Source organism: Corvus moneduloides, chromosome 3, assembly GCF_009650955.1.
Source record: "Corvus moneduloides isolate bCorMon1 chromosome 3, bCorMon1.pri, whole genome shotgun sequence".
In the NCBI taxonomy this organism is placed as follows: Eukaryota; Metazoa; Chordata; class Aves; order Passeriformes; family Corvidae; genus Corvus; species Corvus moneduloides.
In genome coordinates this window covers 15,979,431-15,995,419 of record NC_045478.1, presented here as the reverse complement: position 1 = coordinate 15,995,419, position 15,989 = coordinate 15,979,431, and the positions used below count along the sequence as shown (strand labels likewise).

The 15,989-nt window shown below is 40.5% G+C and overlaps 1 protein-coding gene across 2 annotated transcripts in view; it reads right to left on the bottom strand.

Annotated features, from left to right (window-relative positions):
* The window catches only part of MBOAT2 (membrane bound O-acyltransferase domain containing 2), a 97,616-nt gene extending 81,691 nt beyond the window's left edge, over positions 1 to 15,925 (bottom strand). The window contains exon 1 of one of the 2 annotated variants that reach the window (XM_032104333.1): positions 15,746 to 15,925. In XM_032104333.1, the coding sequence (XP_031960224.1) occupies positions 15,746 to 15,817 (72 nt within the window). In that variant the 5' untranslated portion in view covers positions 15,818 to 15,925. Of the gene's footprint in view, positions 1 to 15,348; positions 15,458 to 15,745 lie in introns of those variants that run through there. The other variant, XM_032104336.1, reaches the window with a different exon arrangement.
* Positions 15,926 to 15,989: the final 64 nt, after the last annotated feature.

Sequence of the window (15,989 nt, the reverse complement as noted above, 5' to 3'; positions counted from 1 at the left end):
CCAATAAGCAGCTTCAATTTTACAGAAGAAATTAAAAAAACAAAAACAACCTAGGATCAATTTAAAGCTGAGACTTCGTAGGGGAAAAAAAAAAAAAATCCTGCCACACAATGGCAAGCTCCACCCTGAGCAGCTATAATTTAGCACATGTATAAGAAAACAAACAGAATTTTTTATTCCTCCTCAGGTACAGGATATCAACAGCTCAGTCAATGAGACTAACACCTCAAAATCTTAGAGAGAGCAATGTGTAATGGAAAGTTATGTGCACATAAGAATAAAAAACATACAACTATAATGTAAATTATCAGCACTAGTTATTCAGCAATGAATAATGCAAGTGTGTGTCAGACATACTAAGCTATTACAGATCCTACTGTGTGTAGCCTAGCAATTTCAAAATTAAATCCACTATTTTGGTTCAAAACTAGTCTGCAATAAAATACAAGCACTGCATTTTATAGGCAGAACTCATGCCAAATGTAACAGTAAAGCATGAGCACAAATTCACAGTTTTAATATTTGGAGTAGCTACATAAAATGCAAATCCATTATATCATTAACTGCATTCAGCTATCTATATAACAAATTTTCCATTTGCATGGCCTCTGCAAAACTCAATAGAAAGTATATAACTTTTTAATACACTTATTTTAGTATTTAAAAAAAATTAAATGTAAATTATGCCATGCTTTTGTAAAAACAAAGTTATTGCTTAGGAAAAAGTATTTAAGGAATCAGTTCTTAACATAAAGAAAAAAAAAGAAAAAGGTCACTGTCACAAGGATTTTCATCATCAAGAAGAAATTCTAGCATAACATTGCATTTGAACAGCTGGAAGTCTCCAACTTTACAACACAGACAGCATCTTTAATAAATCATTAAAAAGAAATGTAAGTCCACATTAAAAAGAAATACAGAAGAAAAGTTCTTTCTTCTACAAAACTAATTTCAATATATGCAAATTTTATCCACTAATTCAGATTTTAGGCTAAGCTTCCTCTTCATATCAGCTATATTTTAATATTAAAAGCCACTTGCTGCACTTAAGGCCTTCAGAATCCTGCTACTTCACAGCACAGAAGGCATTTGCCTCATTCAGAAAAGCAGCCAAAGCAGAGAGGGAATTTTACTGATACAGATAATTCCTAACTGGATGGCACAAGTTAATCATACAGGCCCACACAGCCTACTGATAATCCACTGAAAAGCAGCAACACGATGGCATGAAGTTTTGCTTACCAGCTGTAGCAAGGTACTGAGAGACACCCAAAGAACAACACTTACAACAAAGGACCTCACAAGAGAAACAGCGGTTTACCAGGTGAAGCACCAAACATAACACAGGAATGTCTCACTTTATCTGCCAATGACCCACACAAACTCTTTGGAAGTTACCTTGTCTTGCTGCTTCTCTGTTTTCTCATTTTTAACAAATTTTCTCCAATAAGAAGAAAAATAAGTATTCAAACCTTTAAAATGCAATGAATGCCTGTAGCCTCAATAAAACACGTTGGACGAATTAAAGCTGATGTGGGGGTTTTGTTTGATTATTTTGCTTGGGGTTTGTGTTCTTCTGTGGATTTTTTTGTATGTTTGTTCTTTTGTGGGTTTGTTTTAAGTTATTCTTGAAAAAAAAATAAGAAGGTACTTGTGTTCTTATTGCTGATGAATTAGGCTTTGAAAAAAGATTACCCAGATAGAAGCAGAAGCACTGAAGCCTACCTGATCATGTGTACAGCCTAAACTAACAAGTTTAAGATGTTTCACAGACAACAGTCAAGAACCTGTGGCTATGACAATTCTGCAGATAGAGATTTAGGAGTACTCCCATTCCCCCTCTTAACCACACCGTGGTACATTTCCTCCCTGGAATTCAATCTCTCTGAGGTGCAAGATGCCAGCACTACTTGTCTCCCTGCCTATAGTAATTTTTGGCCCTCCATTCTACCACAGAAACAAAGTTATCACATATGCTTCCTCCTTCATCTGAAAGGGCCTGTGAGCAAGGTGCACTAAGCAGCATTCCTCTTCTCCCACCTTTAGCTCCTTTTCAACATCTATGGCTATTAGAGAAAAAAAATACTTTTTAGGGAAAAAATAGAATTTAAACTACAAAACCACTTTGAAATGAGTTCTTGCAAGAGCTAGAGGATCAAGACAGAATGATGTACATACACCTTAAGAAGACCTTAAAGCTAAGGCTTTAATGTTTTTTCTAAATCTGTAGGGCTACTCTAGCAGTAACATTTTAAACACAAATTTCTTCAAGCACCATGTTTGTTGACACATACTTGCCAAAAATTGCCAAACCTTATCACAATTAATGAAGCATCAGTTGTGCCTTGTTCCTCAAACGTCATTATTTTCTTGTTCCTGCTCCAAGTTAAGTCAAACTATTTCCCTTTCCCACCAAAACAATCAGTTGAGGAATGAAAAACATCTACAAGAGTTCACAAAAAGTTGGTTATAACATAGGGGGGGAGTTAATGTTTTCTCCACAACAACCAGACAGCAGCACTGATGGATATTCTCCCGTTGAATTTCTTACCTTCATCAAGCATAAAAACAACTTGTACAATCATCCAATAATTGCCTAATGCCAGACAGCTAAGAACTGAAAAGTGAGAATGACCATTATTTGATACCAATGTCAATTTTCCAACTACTGCCTGAAAGTTGCTGCAATAATATTAAAGGGAGAAAAATTAAAAACAAGAAAAAAGAAAATAACATTTTCCACAGTAAAGCTGAAAGAAAGCAATTCTATTACAAGGATCAAAATCAAACTCCTTGGTAATTTTCTTCAATTTATTGGGAAATGTCAGGAAGAGGAGTTCAGAGATACTGGCAAAGGTATTTGATAAAGTTGACAGATACTTAAGAGTAGTTCAGAGAACCTTTCTTCTCTGAATGTGTGTTGGGTTGACCCTGAGTTGATGGACAGTCTTTAAGACCAATTACGCTTCTCACAATTTACATATTTAAACCGCACAGAAAGGCGGGACTTCCCCTTTTGGTCGGAGCTCGCCTGCTGGAAGGTGGGGGGGCTCCGAGCCTCCCGGCCCCGCTGGGCCGGGCCGGGGCCACTGCCCCTTTCCCCCTTTCTCAGCACCACGGCACGGACCCTGGGTCGCTGGGGGGGACTGTCCCAGAGCCGCAGGCAGCTCAAACCAGCCATGGACTGCTCGCAGCTAAACCCATCCAGCGCAGCTTCTGGGGACAGGCGGGTCCCTCTCCTCTCCATGCGGAGCCGGCGGAGCCAGCGGGAGCCGGCAGAGCCTCCTGTCTGCAGCCAGCACACTTCGTGCTGAACGGAAGAGGACACCGTGCAGCCAGCAGCACAGAGGGAGCGAGGCTTTCCCCACCGTAAAGCCCGAACAAGAACACCCTTCAACATGGCGGTTTCAGAGTCAGAGAGAAAGAGAAGTGAGTCACGTGGGACGGAGCTGGAAATGGCGACAGGAGAGAAGAGGGCGGTGCCGCGATTCTGGCGCGCAGCTTAAAAGAAACCTTCTTGCATGCCGTGGTAAGAAACCGTAATACCACAAACTGTTTGTCTCTTTAATCCATTTGAAGAACATGGGGGGATGGAGTATCCTCGTGTGCCTATGAAGTTTGTGAAGAGTGCCTATGCCAGGCTATATAGAAGTAGTGAGAGGCTGTTAGAGACTTGTGGCGAAGAAAAGCCTCTGTGTGCAGGCCAAAATAACTTATCCTTAAAAAGATTAATAACCCCATGTGATGGCCCATGTTTTGTAGTATGAAAGAACTGTGAAATTCTTCATGGGAGAGATGTTCTACACACAGCAGACTGTTTGTTTCCGGGCGGGTGTGCTGTTGGTGGCAGTTTGGGAACCACGTGCAACTGAAGGAAAACCTTTTCTTCCTTAAGCATAAGAGAAAGACTTTTCAAGAACTGCAACACTGACTAACATCCCATGTTCTGTTATCCCTTGTGTGAGCTGGATAAAAGGGGAGAAGTGCTGGAAGGGGGGGGGGGGGAGGGGGGGGGGATTTACTTTAATTTTGTTTTGTTGTTTTCTCTTTACTTTTAATTCTGTTAGTAATAAAGCTCTTTCATTGTACTGCAACTGTTTAAGGTTTGTGCCTGCTTTGCTTTTCTCCTAATTCTTATCTCACAGAAGGAAAATAAGTAAATAATGGATATTTTGAATCAAAACCACTACATTTAATAGGTGTTTCTGCCCGGTTTCGAACTCAACCCGCTACATCAATGGTGGAGAATGCGGGCAATTAATGAGTGCTGTGAGATGAAGATTAATTAGGAGAAAATAATAAGCAGAGCAAGTAGAAAGTTATAACATTAAGTAGAATAATAGAAGAAATTTGCTTTGTAGTAGTGGTAAAAATTCTAGGGGTGGAGGTTTATGGAATTTGTTTTCTTTTAGCTCTGGTTTTGCTATTTTAAGTAACTTTTGGATATGTAAATTTTGAGAAGCGAGGGGTGGAATGTGTTGGGTTGACCCTGAGTTGATGGACAGTCTTTAAGACCAATTACGCTTCTCACAATTTACATATTTAAACCGCACAGAAAGGCGGGACTTCCCCTTTTGGTCGGAGCTCGCCTGCTGGAAGGTGGGGGGGCTCCGAGCCTCCCGGCCCCGCTGGGCCGGGCCGGGGCCACTGCCCCTTTCCCCCTTTCTCAGCACCACGGCACGGACCCTGGGTCGCTGGGGGGGACTGTCCCAGAGCCGCAGGCAGCTCAAACCAGCCATGGACTGCTCGCAGCTAAACCCATCCAGCGCAGCTTCTGGGGACAGGCGGGTCCCTCTCCTCTCCATGCGGAGCCGGCGGAGCCAGCGGGAGCCGGCAGAGCCTCCTGTCTGCAGCCAGCACACTTCGTGCTGAACGGAAGAGGACACCGTGCAGCCAGCAGCACAGAGGGAGCGAGGCTTTCCCCACCGTAAAGCCCGAACAAGAACACCCTTCAACATGGCGGTTTCAGAGTCAGAGAGAAAGAGAAGTGAGTCACGTGGGACGGAGCTGGAAATGGCGACAGGAGAGAAGAGGGCGGTGCCGCGATTCTGGCGCGCAGCTTAAAAGAAACCTTCTTGCATGCCGTGGTAAGAAACCGTAATACCACAAACTGTTTGTCTCTTTAATCCATTTGAAGAACATGGGGGGATGGAGTATCCTCGTGTGCCTATGAAGTTTGTGAAGAGTGCCTATGCCAGGCTATATAGAAGTAGTGAGAGGCTGTTAGAGACTTGTGGCGAAGAAAAGCCTCTGTGTGCAGGCCAAAATAACTTATCCTTAAAAAGATTAATAACCCCATGTGATGGCCCATGTTTTGTAGTATGAAAGAACTGTGAAATTCTTCATGGGAGAGATGTTCTACACACAGCAGACTGTTTGTTTCCGGGCGGGTGTGCTGTTGGTGGCAGTTTGGGAACCACGTGCAACTGAAGGAAAACCTTTTCTTCCTTAAGCATAAGAGAAAGACTTTTCAAGAACTGCAACACTGACTAACATCCCATGTTCTGTTATCCCTTGTGTGAGCTGGATAAAAGGGGAGAAGTGCTGGAAGGGGGGGGGGGGGGAGGGGGGGGGATTTACTTTAATTTTGTTTTGTTGTTTTCTCTTTACTTTTAATTCTGTTAGTAATAAAGCTCTTTCATTGTACTGCAACTGTTTAAGGTTTGTGCCTGCTTTGCTTTTCTCCTAATTCTTATCTCACAGAAGGAAAATAAGTAAATAATGGATATTTTGAATCAAAACCACTACATTTAATAGGTGTTTCTGCCCGGTTTCGAACTCAACCCGCTACAGAATGATAGGAAGAAACAAGATTCCTCTTTCAACTGAAAGGATCATAAATCTAGCAAAAATGCTTCCAAAATCATTTTTTATTCAATTAATACCCAGTGCCTTACATGACAAAAATACAACTAATTAACACTCCTGCCCTGAAGTCTCAACCTTGCTTCCTGGGTGAAACATGAAGAAATGGAGGATAAGCAGCAGTGGTTCTTTTGAAATCATGTCAGTATGGGAGATGTTTGTATTACAGCACTATGTTCTTTGTAGCAAAGATTGTATTACTGAGTGTTTAAACAGTATCCAATGTGAAGGGACACATTTTTCAGATGAAAACTCCAAGCACAGCCTTCTAATACCAGCCACTTCCTTCAAGTGCATGCTCTAACCATTTGTGTTAGTCAACATCAACATCACTGACAAATGCTTTTTAATACTGCACACATATACCTCATCTTCCCATTAATTTATTGGCAGCTGAAAGGACTTACTCATAAGATCCTAAATGGTTTTTTTCCAAGCTGGTTTCAGTCCAAAACATCAAATCCAGTTATGACATAGGTTAGTAATATTATTTCTATTTCCAGTATTAACTCCCTGTTTCCAGTTTGCAATTAAGTATGTTACGGAGAGCAAAGCACATCATGAACAACACGATGTGGGCAATAGTAATCTGGTTTGTGCAATAAATGAGCATCAAATCCAATAAGCTTTTTCAAAGACGACTTACTATATCATTACTCAGAATTACTCTAAGAAAAACTGTATGACTAAAGATGTAAAATGAAACATCAATGTACACATTTTATAGTGAAAACAACCAAAACTAATTTATTAAGGATAGGAAGATGGTGGCTGAAGGGTGTTCTCTCTGATAGGCTCCTAAGGATTCAGCATTATAGATACTGTGTTGTCAAACATAAAAGCTATTTATTCATGGAAATACCCAATCTAGGATGCAAGTTTGGTTCAGAGGTGAAATAGGAATCCTGGCTTCCGTCTTTTTGCTTGTGTGTTTTGTTTTCTCCTCTCTTTAGAAACAATAAGGACATAAACCACTTGCTTCTGTCAAGCAAAAACTGGTTTGGCCAGTTAAGGATTGCAGATCTCAGACTACCAGAGAAAAAGAGTTTACAACATCAAAATACCACAGACTGGCATTATGTTGGCAAAACACAGTTCTAAACAAAGACCAACTCAGTTACTGTGCTTTTAAAACCATGGGTTTTTATCACACACTCACAGTGCACATGCACACAGTGGGATGAACTCAAAATCTCTACTCTGTCACATGTATCAGCAGTACAATGATAACAAAATCAGCTGGAAAATAAACTAACACAATTTGAAGTATTAGAAAGCAGGCATTCTTTATTACAGTGCTGGACACTTTCAGAGGATATTTCCTTTAATCAAATGTGTGTCATGAAACTACAACAGGGTATTTATTCCATCATGATCATACATATTCATTACAGAGTACTTCCTAGCTAACACATAAACATCATTTTTCCTAGAACTAATCTGCATGCATCTGCCTCCTACTGGAAACCCTTTTATGGTCCTAGAGGGTCATCTAAAGGTGTCTCTGGTGGTCATACTCAATGAGTGCCTCAATATTACAGGTGACCTTCCCTTGAACTTTTCTTTGGGCATGTGCTGATACTTCTTGTTACAGAACTTTGCCAAAAGCCCCACTACATTGCTCATTATGTGTTTATCCACTAGCTCTGTATTCCTCATCATGTGTTTATCCACTAGTTCCAGCTATGTTTATCATCCTGTGTGTCTACTCTTACATTCTTTTATCCTTTTTTTTCCTAGTTAACCTTTAAGCTCCATCTAGCAACTCCAGGGGAACTGAAAATTTCTATTCTTTGTGTTATCTATAAATACAGGGTATTCAAATGTGGATTTGAATGACAAGTTTTTATTTTAACATCCAGAGAACCACTACAGTGTCTGAAATCTTGCAAAAGCTTTACAAGCTACTCACTTTCCTAGGCATTTAAAAATAAAGCAAAATAACCAACATCTATGGAGGTATCCTTCTCAAATGCAACCAGAAACTGACATTTTCTCAATTAATATCTACTTCACTACAATTATATTCTCCTGGTATGTGAGAAACTGAAACACATCTTAAAATAAGCAACAGACATTGAAAGTAAGTCTCTTGTCCACATAACATGCAGAAATCTGGTAACGACAATAGCCATTTCAATCAGCAAGTAGAACAAGTATTCCCCATCTTTAAAATGGTCAGCTTCTCAGTGCTCTCCTTGGGAAGGAAAAAAAATAGGAGGGGGCTTCACTGCATTCCCCCTTGAACGAACTACTATCTAACTCAGTCTGTATTCCTCCATGTCTATTATCTTCCTGCTCTTCCCAATTCAGGAAGCACCCCCATCAGATCAGCCAAGCCTCACCTCCAAGCATCACAACAGCAGCCCTTTAAACATCTGCAGTGTGCAGCAATCTGTACAAGTAATGGACACTACTTTGAGATGTTATATCTTTTCAAATTAACTCCATCTTAAATAATACTTTAGTAACATTTAGAATTATACTTCAATATTAAAATATTTTATCTGACTGCTTACATTCAATTCCATTACAGAAAACAATTTGCTAATGTATTCTATGGGTAGACCTTCTACAATCATAGCCATCACTGAACTTCTACAATTCCTGCAGACCTGTGATGACCTCAAATTCTTTCTAGCCTTTCCACCATGAAGACTAAAACCCAATTCATTATAGTCTGGGCCTTCAGCCCACTTTTTCAATGACATGCTTAGTCAATTGAATAATTTGGGTTTTATGTATGTGTGCATTTATATATATATGTAAGATTGAGACGAAGCAGTAGAATCAAGAGCATTACTCAGCCAAAAGGCAGGTCAGAAAGGTTAAGAATTATCTATACAGGTGGCATTACAGTATAGAATATACCACTGTAGTTATACAACCAGTATGCTCACAAGCCACATTTCAGAATAAGAACAACTTCTGCAGCTTAGGTCACTTTAACTGGAAATAGAAGAAAAGACCAAAATCCCAGCTACAGAAAATCACACCATTACAGCCAAACCAAAATAGCTTCTTCACCTTTGGATATATTATTCTAGAACAAAAGGCAGAGCTATGGAAGTTTTCCTTTGCAAAAGATGGCTTAGCTACGAGAATGATCACTTAAAACAAGTAGGCATAACTAGCACTTATCTAAATTTGCAGACAAATTGAAATTCTCAAACAGATCTGTTCACTTGAACAAGTGCTAAAAGACTAGCAATGTTGATTCAACTGATGTTGAATTTAAAGTACTTCCCAAAGTAAAGAAGGAAAATGAAATATCCATACCAAAGAGTTACATCAACTTTCCTTGTAACACAAATACTGTGAAGATGCACGCATCAAGCAAACAGATTTTCACTTGGGTAAATGTAGTTGTTCTTATTTTTCAGGAGAAAATAAAACTCCAGTCTGGACTCCCTCATTCAAGGAAAACAAGTAAAAAAAAAAAAAGGGCAACTGTTACTCAGGAAAAGTGCACATTAGTCAAAATAACAAATGTGAAGAAAGTATTCTGTAATCAAGGCTGCAAAGGATGTATCACAGTGCTTCATTAGGTCAACATGGGAACAGGCAAACAGGAGTTAGAAGTCAACAAATGTCAGGGCGACTGAATGATAAAGATGACTCATCTATTTCAGTTGTATCGGTTTTCAGAACTCTTGCATGAAGTCAGCACAGTACTCAAGAAAAAGCCCACAGAGACAAAAGATCAACATAGATGTAGTATAACAGATTTACAGCAGAAACCCTTCAGAAACAGAAAGCAACACAGTGATAACCATGTACTCAGTAAAAAGTGACTCTTGTTACCTTCCTAATGCCTTACTATTTTTTCTTTATTAGACTTTTCTTTAAGCACTCCACTATTTCTTTTCAACATTCCTGAACTGCAGTATTTTCATAGCAACTTCTGAACCCCATTTTGGATTCAGATATGAGTTGTACTGTCATGAGCACAAGTAAGTGTTCACATTTACACCACCTCAATGACTTGCCTAAGGATGTGAAAAACAATGTGACAAAATAAAACAGTTGACTATAAGCTATTCAGGTAAAGAGTGTTTAGTTTAGATGATTACTGTAGAAACCTTAGGTGTAACTATATTTGAGTTTTTCCACTGCTTTGCAAAAAACTGGAGAAAACATACCCAGTATGAAAGTGTGTGAGAGAACAAAATTCACCGCTGCTTCTGTAAAAACTAAAGAATTAAAGCAGCTATGTAATTTACATCCTCACAACAATATTCATGAACCTGAATTAAAGAGATGTATTTCTTTCTTGCACTAAATCTTTCTATCGCTTAATAAACAGCCCACCTTTTCTAACACTGTAACCAGTGTTCGCTTTCTTTTCCAACTCTGTTCATGACAGATTTCACCCCTTCCTTCAAGACAGTCAGTTTCTCTTGTCAATTTTTTCTCTTATCCCAACAGTTTCATCCTTCTCTACGTATTTTTCATTGCAAAGTCTTTACCTATTGTTTGTTGAGTAAGTCAACACCTAACCACTAATAGTAAGACCTGGGAAAGGTGTCACTGCAGACGACCCTTCTGATGATACATTCCCTCCCCTCCCATAGTTCAAAGGGAAGTTAAGAAACCATTAAAAACTTGGCTAGCAAATCCAAACAATTCAAAACATCCAGTCACTGAGAAGAGCACATACAGAATGAAGAACAGAACTTTATTTCCAGCTTCTTTTCACCCACTACAGTCTCCATCTATCATCATAGAAGATCATGCTTTGTCATCCACCCTTCATTCTCCTGACTGCTGCTAGCAGCACATAAGGAAAGTACAGGGCAAAGTAGGGGCACAACTTGCTTATCCTACCACTCCCTTACCTTCAGTGTTCGCATTTTACACACCCGTGAATGCTAATTTTACTCACATCTACTACTTGTAAGTTTCCTGGGTCACATCTGAAAAACCAGTAACAAGCTGCTCTGTGTTCCACAACCATACACAAGGGCCTAAGAATCAACGATGAAAGAAGGAAACTTGAGACACTCTATTCTTTTTTCTAGTTTGATAATGCTTCAGTCAAGTGTTAGGCCATCTAAATTCTGGACAGTTATACAGGACAAACATTTTCATATCCATTCCATGTTTAGACAAAAAGGTTTTTATCAGACTAAAACATTTCAGCCCTCAGGAGGCTATGTTGGCAGAAAGCAAGGGATGATAAGGCATCGCTAATGCTCAAAATTTTGTGAAATAACAGATCGACTAGGATACATACTCAGATGTACCCTGTAGGCAAATCAGGCACATAATGCTTCACAGCAAAATTCCCTACACCACCTCCAAGCCTTGCCTTTTCCCCAAACTACAGCTGCGCGCATCTCTGAGGCATCAAAATAAAGGAGAAAAAAATTGTTAAATTGCTTTCTTACATCATATGCATGTAAGAAATAAATATTTCATAGATGTATACAAGGAAAAAATTCCTGCCCACTCTCCTTGAGGGCTTAAAGGTGAAACACAGGCTCAACATACGTCAGTGCTTTTATGTGGAACCAAGTGTGTTAAGGGCATGATGAAAGCAACTTGGTTAACTCTCTGCACAAGGAAGGGCATGCAGAAAATTATGTAAAGCCAGCAAACTGGCTTATAATCACTAAATGAAGGAAGTTTGTGTAGTTTATACAATTCATGTTTAGGAGGATTTGAATTTTTATGTCTATTCTTAATAAAAAAAGGTCAGTTTAGATTATTTGAAGATTGATGGCATTCATGTAGAAAATTGTATTTATTCTACACAAATGAGCAGACTTAACAAAACAAAAGCTAAAACTAGATTGGAAAAAAAACCCAAACCAAAAACAAAGAAAAGTGCGGAAATGCACGGAATTTTCTTTTTTCTTCTCTTGAAAAAATACTGCTTATTTTTACATCCTGGAGTTCAAGTCAAGTGCATAATCATAAGCATGACATTTTATTCTGTCCACATATCTTCATAGAACTACACTGTTAGCTGTTGGAGCCACATTCTTCCTTTTCTTATCTAGAAGATAATCACTGAAGCTCAGACTGATAATCAGTTCAGACTGTATTTCAGGATCTCAAGATCAATCTCTTAGACAACTCATGTAAAAAGCTGATGTTCACATATTGTCATAGCCAGTCTCCTATCTCCCCTGCTCAACTATTCCTCTACTACAAATGATCTATTTCTATAACAAATGAAGGGCAGTAATAACCTCTATGATTTCTGTCCATCTTCAGTAAAAAAATTTTGCTCCCTCTGGTGGAAGCAGTGAAAGCAATGATAATTCTCTGAACTCTCCTAGCCCCACAGAGACCAAAAAGAAAGCTTTGCTCTCCTAGAATCATTGTCACAGCAAATTTAAATCTTTCCAATTTAATGACAAGTAAGCTAACACATCAACATGGTAAGTCACTTATCAATAGAAAATCAGCAAGGTAGTGATAGAATTAGACACAGACCAAGGTCCAACACATTATTTGTCAGGCTTCACCTTAGAGAAAGAAGGAAGAAGCAGAGGCAAAAATATGACATGCAAACAGGGAAAATACAAGGCTAGGTAAGAGATATAACTACAAAAAAAATAATTCAGGTTACAGCCTCAATGCATTATGCAACATGTGACACTCTAGCAGACAAGTTTTTATGATAAACCTTCCCATACTTCTCTTGGGAAGTTGTCCAGGTGGGAAGGACATGGCTACTTGGATTCCTTCTCTCCCCTGAGAAGACACAAGGAATATGCAGTACATTAATATTTATTCACTCATTCATTAACTTTAAGGACCTAATGTGCCACAGCTGTCAACAGAATGCTTCCTTTGCTGAGCAGCCAACTTACGTTCTCCAAGACATGAAAAGAAACAGTTTTTACGCGGCTTTTCACTCCCAAGAACTAATTTTTTTTTTCCTACTACAAAATACAGAGAAAGGCAAGTTTGCTGTAGGCTCTTGCTCACACCAAGCATCTTCTTCCCTTTCACCAAATGACTGAAAATAACAACAGAAAAACTGGCCCAAGAAGCCTATAAAGAACACATTAACTTTTCCAAGTAGCTGTTTCGGTAAACTTGGTGCAAGACAAAACGAGACCCAAAGGAAGTGTTAACACAGCAACAAGTTACTGCACAATACCTTGTTGGGGGATACACACACAAGCAGAAAACAAGTTCTTCTCCATTCCTTTAGCTACCTAGTACACTAGTTCCAAGAAAAAATGTCTAGGAACAGCAAATTGTTAAAGCAACAAAGCTTTTCTTTTTGCAACACAGTTGGGCACATGGAGGAGACTGCTGTGTCAAATGGCTCTCATGCAGCTCATCCTCCATCTTTGCACTGATCTCCAACCACGATATAACCAACACTGTTCTCAGATCTCTATCTCTAGTTCTGCCAAGCATTAAGTAAAAAAGTAACCAATTTCTCACACTTGATCCACACAGAGATGTGGATCTGATTGATTAATCTTAGAGATAGCAACGTCACCTTGAATTTAAATTTCTACTTCCATCCACTTGCCAAATAGACAAGGTTCTCAATTCACTGGTTTGAACACCAGAGTAAGGCAACATGGACACATGCTACCTCAATTTCTCTTCCAAGAGTTACACGCCTTAGCAGGATAATTAGATAGCAATGGGTTAAACCTAAAGCACAATTTAAGCAACATTTTGGGTAAAGATTGGTATCTACTTGTGGTCAAAACTGAAACTTGAGTGGAGGAAAAAAAACACCCTACTGATCTCCAGCAGTTCTGAGTCCTGGTATTACACCAGAGCACCTATTTCAAGCAGCTTCTATATTGGTATGACTGTAGTCATAGTACGGATTTGGAGCAAGTAGTAGAAACAATGTACGAATCAAAAAAACTTCATTCTTCTATTATTTTTTCAAAGTAGTGCCACATTTTCATTCTGAATACACCTATAGTATCACCAAATGTCATGCATAATCTTTGAGCAAACACACCAAAGAGTATCAGCACTTTCTTTTTCTTCTCTGCCCTTATTATCTCCTTCACTCCCTTTGATTCGATTACACTGAACACAATTCACATTCTTTCTGTATTACAAACTTACTATCAAGATAAACTCTTGCGCTGAGGTTACAAAAAAATAACTTTGCTTTTTTTTATCAGATTTTTTTAATAGATGTGTTCTCCTCAGTGCAGCATAATTTTGAACCTCTTCGATTCATACTCCAGTTACAACCAGTGCTCTTCATACACAACTGGACCTATATTATGTACAATCCAGTGATGTCCAAAAACAATGTTTGCCTGACTTTCAACTACTTATAACAAATTTTCTAAACTACATATTTAGCCACCCTCCAATGTGATTATTCCCAAAAGCTCCAACAGACCTCAAAGTGTACTTTATAAAAACTCCTTGGCTCTACAGGAACATCTGTTGCAAAACATTTAATACAGGGAAGTTTTCCAGGCTTTAATAAAAAGTAACTTCATTATCATCAAAATGCCATACCTACAATAGTAAAACAATTTTGGTAGTAGCCACACTATGTTGTAAATAAATTAAATTTATGACTACTAATACGAGTAGATAATTATACACCACCAGCATCATGCCATAAAAAGATGGTCATCTCTAATGTGTTTTACAGTACCCTGTACAAGGCGAACATTTTATGGAAGTAAACACAGGGCACCAGGAAAGAGCAGCTTACAGCCTGCAGGTATGAGGCACCAAGCCACGAGGTGCCATCGATCCCAGCCAGAGGTATCATTGCAAGGGGTGCCCAGTATCCATTCCATCATAGCAAGCTCAATGTCAACTTGCCCGTTTTATGAGTTTTCTAGAAGGTACTTTTTCATGTATATCCTTAACCATGGTTCCATTCAAACAAATGGCTGGGGAACAGGGAAAGAAAAAAGAAGAGTAAGTGTGTAGCTCAATCATCCAAAACACTTTCACTAGGCATGCTCATTCCTCTGTATTTCATTTCCAGTTACTTCCCTCACCTATTAGGTGTATTTTGTAAAACCAAGCCATCAAAGTCTCTGTTTTCTTTGATGTGTTTCACTCATTACATACATTAATGGAGCCATTAAAAAAAAAAAAAATCCTACTATGAAATTTCTTGGTGCTGCAAAATTTATATGAGGAGTTACTTCAGATTACTTTTCTTATGTATCCATAAATACATAAATATTCTGTAGATTTAGGAGGTCTAGACCACTTCCCCCATAAACAAACATTATGGTCCAACTTCAGTGATAAAACTCAGCAAACCTCAATTTCCCAATCTTATTTTGTAATCTTCTGATGCTTCGTGAAGACACCAGGATTAACAGCCTTCAGGAATTTTTATATCACTTGGACAATAGATACCACAGAAACGCTCTGCCTACAAAGTACATACGAATTCCCAGCAGCACTGTGTGCAGCGCACATTATTATTTAACACCGCGTGTAAACCCCCCTGGCAGGCACATCCAGGCGCAGCGCGCTGTTTTGCACTCGCAATTATTACCCAACCTTTCCAACCCTTGAGCTGATACCGGCCCCGTTCCCAGCTGCGGATCCACATCTGGCCGACACACGATGCCAACAAGTTGGGGCGAGGCAGTGCCGGGCAGGACAGGGTGGGATGCGGGCGGGATGCTGGACCAGCCAGGGCGGGCGCGGAGCGGGGCGGGCGCACCTGCCCGCGGAGCGCGGCCGCCGCCCCGGCGCCCCCGCCCGCGGATGTGGAGAGGAACCGCGGCCGCCACCCGCTCCGGGAGCCGCCTGCCCTGCCCCGGCCCCACGGATGGATGGAGGGGCCGCGGGGGGGACGGGGCGGGGCAGGACGGCGCAGAGCGGGGGCGCGGTGCGGTCCCTCCCCGGCGAGCCCGCGGGAGCAGCGGCGGGGCAGGCGCCTCCCCATCCTCACCTGGTCGACGGGCAGGCGTACGGCGTTGCTGAGGGGCTGCAGCAGCGTGGAGCCCGTGGTGCTGGTGGCCATGGCGAGGCCGGGGAGCCGCTCCCCACCCGAGCTCCCGCGGCGGCGGCAACAACAGCGGCGCGAGCGGCCCCAGCCCCGCGCGGCGCCGTGACAACAAGGGGCGGGCGCGGTCCCGCCGATGACTGACAGCGCCGCTGGCCAATCGATGCACGGCGGCGCCGCGGAGTGACGG